Source organism: Gymnoscopelus braueri, assembly GCF_963280865.1.
Source record: "Gymnoscopelus braueri genome assembly, chromosome: 13".
Taxonomy (NCBI): domain Eukaryota; kingdom Metazoa; phylum Chordata; class Actinopteri; order Myctophiformes; family Myctophidae; genus Gymnoscopelus; species Gymnoscopelus braueri.
Window position 1 is genome coordinate 31,298,486 of NC_137615.1, and position 8,385 is coordinate 31,306,870.

Here is an 8,385-nt window from a genome sequence, read left to right on the forward strand (position 1 = left end):
AAACCTTCAAACTGTGCACAAATAGAGACAGAAAAATAGGAAAAGTCCGCCAAAACGGAACGTGTGTGCGTGTGTGAGAGAGAGAGAGAGAGAGAGAGAGAGAGAGAGAGAGAGAGAGAGAGAGAGAGAGAGAGAGAGAGAGAGAGAGAGAGAGAGAGAGAGAGAGAGAGAGAGAGAGAGAGAGAGAGAGAGAGAGAGATGAGGCTTAGGCCTAAGTATATGATGACTACTTGATTGGATTCAAATTGCTGTATTGGACAATCATTGGTCATTTCTGTCTCTTCTCTTGAATTCAGTCTTTCACATGCCCACTTACATATATGGCAAAATCCTCAGTGTTAATTTAACTCTGAGAGTGTACAAATGGATAAATTAATAGTGACAATTTTACTGTGTACACAGCCTAAATACAAGTATGCATGCGTCCAGTCACAAACTAGTGCACACCCTGAACAAACATATAAGCATGCACAAACACACACACACAAGCATTATACACAAGTACACACACACACACACACACACACACACACACACACACACACACACACACACACACACACACACACACACACACACACACACACACATGCGCGCACACACACACACACACACACACACACACACACACACACACACACACACACACACACACACACACACACACACACACACACACACACACACACATGCGCGCACACACACACACACACACACACACACACACACACACACACACACACACACACACACACACACACACACACACACACACACACACACACACACACACACACACACACACACACACACACACACACACACACAATACGAGGTCTGTTATGAGTTTGAGATGACGAAGAAAAAGTAACAGCAGCCATTTTGTCTGTCAGATGAACTAAATGAAACAGAACCTACAATGTGGATGCACAAGCATTTTGTTTCCATTAATCCCATTACACCCAATAAAAACACAGCAATATGGTGTCCAAAGACGGCAACATGCGTGTTTTTGCATAACGATGTGAGGTGGTTCCTTTGTCTATTCTAATCTTTGCCTAAACAGTGCCTAGGTAACACTTCTATGAGTTCCAGAGTTCATGGCCAGCAGTTATTAAACTGTCACACCTATGTCTCAACTCTTTCCCACCTATGTTTTTATTGCATTCTGTCAGTATCCGTCTGTCTCTTTTTCTGTCTCTCTCTCTTCTCTCTCTCTCTCGGCTGAAGGACGTTGAATTGCCAGAAAGTGGTACCATGAAAGCCAGAAACTCTCACACACACACACGCGCACACACACACACACACACACACACACACACACACACACACACACACACACACACACACACACACACACACACACACACACACACACACACACACACACACACACACACACACACACACACACACACACACACACACACTCATATTCTGTCTCTCTTTCTCATGTCAAAACATTGTACCATGTAAGGTGAAACCCAGAAATTTGAAGAAAAAAAATTATACCGCTGAGATGACGTTGTCCTCGTATGTACAAGACCACTAGTGTGACTTATAGGATCACTGCCTTTAATGTTATTCACTGTTAGTTTTGTTTTCTGCCACGCATGCAGTAGTTTTAGGCTTGAGAGATTAGAGTGGTTTCACACTGACATGACTTCCATTGCATTTAAGCATTAGTTTGAAGAAAACCTTTTTTTCTCAGAGAAAAAAATAAATATACGCTATTTGAAAAACAGTTTTGGTATATATCAAGATTTATTTTTGTAATTTTATATTTGCTTACAAATAGTTATGGCATTCACACTAAAAGCACTGGAATAAAACAAGTTTAATGTGTGTAGTTTGTGTGTGTGTGTGTGTGTGTGTGTGTGTGTGTGTGTGTGTGTGTGTGTGTGTGTGTGTGTGTGTGTGTGTGTGTGTGTGTGTGTGTGTGTGTGTGTGTGTGTGTGTGTGTGTGTGTGTGCGCGTGCGTGCGTGCGTGTGTGCACGTGCGCATGTGTTTTTGTGTGTGCAGTGCACGGCACGTGCGCATGCAGGCGGATGTTTGTGTATAATGAGCATGCAATGGCATGCATGCATGAAGGTACGGTATGCATACGGATGTGCGACGGTGTGTGACTGTGTGTGTGTGTGTGTGTGTGTGTGTGTGTGTGTGTGTGTGTGTGTGTGTGTGTGTGTGTGTGTGTGTGTGTGTGTGTGTCCATACTGTACGTTTGTGTATGTTTTTGTGCATGTGCGCGGTGAGAACAGACAAGAACCTGATGTCATCAAATCTTCTGGTCTAATCCCAGCTGAATCCTCCACCACAGTTATGTTTGCACTGGGAGTCCAGACTCATCCTGTAATGTGCCTCCGCCTTCTGTTGTGGACCGTACTCCATTCAAGTGGTTTTCAATGTGGTCTGGAGAAATTCAAATCCACATGTATGATTATGAAAGAAAGCTTTATTTCTTTCTTCCCCTCTTTTGTCTGTTTGCTTTTTTCTCTCCTCTTTGGTTTGACTTGTAAACTAAATGTTTTGGATCAGTTATTAGCCCGTCTTGATTGACAGCATTACGCTCCCTTTGTCAAAGTGATTTTCCTGAGATTGAATGCTCAGGGCATCGAAGGGACATGATCAGGATCTTTTTTTTTTTGGTTGAGCAGTGTTGTATGTTGTTGTTTTTTTAAGTTGGAGCTCATAATTTGTAATTATGGTGTAAAGTCAATAAACTATCATATTCACAGTGGTATAATAATATATAATATATACATTATATTGCATAAAATAGGTTAAACAACATGCTACATATGTGTTCACATATATTCAAAGAGGGCTCTCTTAGCAGACAAAGAGGCAGTGTTTGGAATTCCCTTTGGACCCTTTGTTTGGACGTATGTTAGTTGCTTATGTTTTGGATCAAATGAACAAATCTATTACTGGTTGCGTTAACAACTATTCAGATTCCAACTTCTTGCATTGGACACACTTATAGGATCGTACTATAATTGGTTATATTTACATATACTTCAATTTGACAAATAAGATCTGGGCACGAAAGCATAATTGTATCTCTTACTTTGCTGGATTTAAATCTGTTTTCTAGTGTCTTCACTGAATTAGAGATATCAAATCCTGACTGGGTCCATCTTTCTGTTCATACAGTACAGTGGCCTGTCATTTTCTCCACATCTGTGGGTCTGATTTGAGGAAACATCCAGTTATTTGCCATTATCAAATGCATTGGCATTGTTGCTCTTGAGATGTTGGTGGTACTGTATGCCGTACTGTATGCTGTGCTGTGCTGTGCTGTGCTGTGCTGTGCTGTGCTGTAGAAAACATTTTAAGTTGGAGATATCTGTATCTACATGTGCACATGGAGATGTGCAGAATGATGTCAATTTGTAACAATGTATTTAGATTTAGATGCTGAAAAGTCACACAAATGTATAGTGCCCCATGGTAGATATGGAGATCTTTTGTAAATTACAAAAAGAGATGGTATGGTGTGGCTACGTTCATATGCATACGTTGCAAAGTGCTGTAATGCTCAAATGTGTTGCCTCAATCTAGACATGGAGATGTGATGAAAAATAGAAACCCCTCCCACCTCATCCCACCCCTCAAATAAGAAGTAAGAGCAAAATGGTCGGGTGTGAGTATGGTCAATTACTCCAAACAAGAAACAGAAATGTATTGAAAATTACACATCTTACTTAGGAGTATACAGTGTCATTTAATTGCCGTATTTTAAGCCCTTCGGAAGTGGATGGTGTGACTGTGGCTTTTTTACAGCACTCATTTTGTAATATAGCGGTGCTGGTATTAGGCGGTATTAGGTTGTAATGGATTTAATGTGCGGCCACTGGGAGTATGGAACACAGAACATCTTGTATTGACACACAGTCATGTGGCTCACGGCTGGTTTACTCATATTGACACAAACTCTCATGCGGCCAAGGGTCTGCTGCAATTAGCCTTTATTTGCAAAGCCTAGCATGCATGTGTAATGTGTCTATTTCTAAATGCTACATATCCATTTTGGGGCAAAAGCATTAAGAAATCGTTATCTTAAGAGTAAGACCATCACTCTGTATATTTGGTTAGCAACTGGTTTCTAACTTGGGCTCGTGTTTTGTACTGACTGTGAAATCAATCAGGACCCAAACCACTTAAGCCATACTTTACACTTTCAAAATATTTAGAAATCAACGCGTTGTATCTCAAGCTTGTAGGTCGGCTATTTTCACTATTTTGGAAAATGTACATTTAATTACCCCCCCCCCCCACCCACGCTCCGCATATAATAATGACATGCATAAAATAGTGTTGGCAGATTGAAAGTTGTTAAAGTTGTTCCGTGTTCTTCAGCCCTGTCATAATGTCTGACAACGCACTTGTGCTGGTACACTGTAAACTTGAGTGTACAGCATATGTTTATCACTACATGTGTATACTCATGCATTCATGTGTCAAACGGAACATGAACCTTCAACATCCGGGATATCAACCTCAGTGGCAAATTACCCTGGATAGACAAGTTTTGCTAAATTATAATAAATGGTTAGAACAGCATTTGTAGATGTAATAGCTCTATTGTTTATTTTAGATGGTTTATTGATTACATATTTTTTTACTGTTAATTTTCTAGTCAAAGTTTACATGAGTTCTTACTGCATCCAGACGGTTCAGTTGAGTTGTCAGATATTGGTATTCTAATTAGATTTTTCAATAAACTTGGCAGTCACTGTGACCTTACCAAACCCCACCCTTCTGGCACACTGAGCAGGTTAAAACAAACACTAAGAATAATTAGCACTATTTGACACAAGTACTGTTTGACTAACCTGACACACACAAGCTCACCCACGCACGCATGTATGCATGCATGCATGCACACATGCATACACACACAAACATGCATATAGGTATTCACACACATACAGTATACAGAGTTGTGCAAAAAGACATATACACAAACTTGGACAAATGCACATACACGCACGCACGCACGCACGCACGCACACACACACACACACACACACACACACACACACACACACACACACACACACACACACACACACACACACACACACACACACACACACACACACACACACACACACACACACACACACACACACACACACACACATTAGAAGATAGCCATCATATAGCTATATCGCTACATGCTTTCATCACCAGTGACAATTTTCTCCCTCTCCAAAAGCACTACTCCATGTGATTAGTACTGTTATGATGAGTACTCTCTCTCTCTCTTTTTCTCTCTCTCTCCCTCCTTCCCTATCTGTCTCTCTCCCTCCTTCTCTATCTGTATCTCATTCTTACTGTCTCTCTCCCGTCTGTATCTCATTCTTTAATATCTCTCTCTCTCTCATCTGTCCCTCACTCTGAGAGTGTCATCTGTTTTCTCCCATCTTTCTCTTCTTGTCTCTCTCTTCTCTTCCATCTTTCTCACACTCTTTCAGTCTCTCTACCCCCCCTCACTCCGTCTCTCTCCTTTTCTCTCTCTTCTATGATACCCCACCAACAGGAACCTACAATCAAAACATGCATTAACACATGCAGTACACATTAACCCCCCACCCCACACACACACACATACACAAATGAACATGGATGGCAAGTACACACTTGTGTGCATTGGCACTCACACACACTGTACATGCATGCCGAGTCCTGACACGCACATCAAAAGACATATTCATGCATACTGCACGCACGCACGCACGCACGCACGCACGCACGCACGCACGCACGCACGCACGCACGCACGCACGCACGCACTCACTCAGAAGTGCACACCACTCCCTCATGTGCATAAACAGGCAGTCTCATTAGTTGTACTCATCCTTGCACAGGCGGTGTCACCTGGACTGTCTCTCAGCCTTCCGCCCCCCTCTCCTCGATGTGAGTCTCATTAGTGGAGCTCTCAGACAGCCTATGTCAGTCACTGAAGGAATATGAAACCAATAATTACCACACAAATATTCACATTAACTTAACGTGCTGTTGATTGACTACCAGCCTCATGAGCCCAGATCCACATTATTCAGTTTGGTTTCCACTGCGACCTACCGCTCAACTTAATTATTATGCAAGCTGCGGTTTTATGAATGTGTTGTTGTTATGTTTGACATAGAAACTGCATTTAAGGGCAGTGTAACCTGCACAGTGCACATCCTGAGTATTACTTTAACTCAAGGAGTACTCAAATAAATTAACTCTGAAGTTTATGCTGTGTGCACTTTGCTTTAGAAATGATAACTAAAGAACTATAATGGCCATCTGAAACTTTATGATGCAATTTCAAGTTAATGCTTGAATAATAAAAAATAGGCTATAATTAGAACCACCTTGCCCATTTATGAAGTGGGTGGGTAGTTTGGGTTTTATGCCTTTGCCAGCCTCGATACTAATTTCATACTGGCTGTAATTTACCTCCACTGAAATGACTCGAAGAATGAAAGATGCTGTCATAAAATGTTGTCAAATGTTGCATTCCTTCTTTGTGATATAGCCTAACCACATTTAAAATGAAGTCAGTTGTGGCCATATAAGACAATTTTCTGATTGTCGGGTGGTCTGATTTTTTTTTTCTACACATTTATAATCGATCTGAATGAGCACTGTAATGAGATTTTTTTACGAGGATATCATTTTTACAACGATGTGGGTGCCACATCTCCAACCTCGTCAACTGTTCACCAAATATCCATAAATTAGATTTCTGAAGAATTGTCGGTGTGAAAAAGACACAAACAACCAAAGTGCCAGGATGAAATCTCTGTCGCTTGTTTATTTCATTCTTTCATCTTTCTTTGTGTTGCTGTGTTTACAGTTTGGCCCAGGGCATGGCTAGGCGCATTTCTCCTGGCAATGCAATCCTTGGCTGAATGTTTTTTTTCTCTTTTATATCGCTGTTAAAACTTGTTTTTAGATCAAAGCATTGTTCACTGAGTGCAAGTAATTATTTATGATTCATCGTCATCCCCGCAAAGCTAACATGTTGCCCGGCAGGCATATTCACATAATTTGACGCCCAATTTGCATGCATGCTGGAAACACTGGGAATATCAATTATTTTAGGCAACGACAACATAGTTGGCTTAATACCAAGACAGTGCAGAATAATAGCTGGATGGCTGTGAAAACGAATACTGCATAATACAGTTTATATGCTGAGGAGGCCAGCCCAATACCCGGCTGCACACAGACATATTCTCATTTTGTGGCTTTTATCAGTGTGCAATAATGTCTGGCCTTAAAATCTATGTACACTTTTTGTATATTGAGCTTCTTCATGTCCCCAGCTTACAGACACTCGCACACAATCATCACTATAACAACTGTCTCTCTCTCTCCCCCCCTCCTCCAGGTGAAAATATGGTTCCAAAACAAGCGCTCCAAGTACAAGAAGATCATGAAGAATGGTCCTTGCGGACCTGAAGGAGACCACCTGCACCCAGCATCCTCTGCCTCGCCCTGCTCCCCCGGGATGCCCCCTCCTCTGTGGGACATCTCCATGGCCAATAAAGGCACGCCTGTGCACTCCGGTGGATACATGAACAATTTTGGACATTGGTACCCAAGTCATCATCATCAGGACTCCATGCCCAGGACTCAAATGATGTGATGAGGGAGGGGAGGAGAGAGAGGGGGGAGGCCACATTCAACAAGAACATGTTTCGGACAAAGTATTGCTTTAGGTCAAGGTACACAGCAACACTATGTGTTTCATTTAACTCTTGATTGTGTAAAAGTGGATACGACTTTGATTACGAGCAGCATCTCAGTTCTCCCATTGAGTCCTTCTTTGGAGTCTCTCTTGTTTTCCAGTTTTTTGGTTCTTGTTTTTTGTCATTGCCCATGATGAATGATCTTCAGTCGTTTGGTCTTATCGGTTTCATATATTCTGTGTTTTTTGACTTTGTGGGCCGGTGGCCTTAATAAGAACTGAATAAAGACTTTATAAACTTGTGTTTCCTGACAGTTGGACTTTCCAGCGTATCTGAGGGTCTCAGAAATATACATTTCTGCCAATGGAAATGGCTGTGGGTCAAAATATTGTACGCCGTTTTAAATAAATCATCAGTGATCATCAATAGAGCTATTTTTTTTTCTTGTCTTCAAATCCCCAGTAATTTCATATGACAGCAAATACTAACCAGCTGAGTTTCCTTAATGTAAACTGTCTCAGAAATTAAACTGTTAAATGTCGCATGTATTTCTCTCTGATGGTGTGCAGCAATTACATTTGTTAATGGGGGTGATAATTAAAGTTTAATGAAAAGTGAGAGAAAACACTAAACATATTAAAATAAAGATGGACGGTTACTTTCAGCAACAGTAACAATTCAAACGTAAAATCC

General features: G+C 41.2%; 1 protein-coding gene across 1 annotated transcript in view; it reads left to right on the top strand.

Annotated features, from left to right (window-relative positions):
* LOC308098524 (homeobox protein Dlx4a-like) overlaps positions 1-8,118 on the top strand; it is a 14,846-nt gene extending 6,728 nt beyond the window's left edge. Inside the window, exon 3 of the mRNA XM_080446915.1 lies at positions 7,392-8,118. Within this exon, the coding sequence (XP_080303041.1) occupies positions 7,392-7,649 (258 nt within the window). The 3' untranslated portion in view covers positions 7,650-8,118. The remainder of the gene's footprint in view (positions 1-7,391) is intronic.
* The last annotated feature ends 267 nt before the right edge of the window (positions 8,119-8,385 follow it).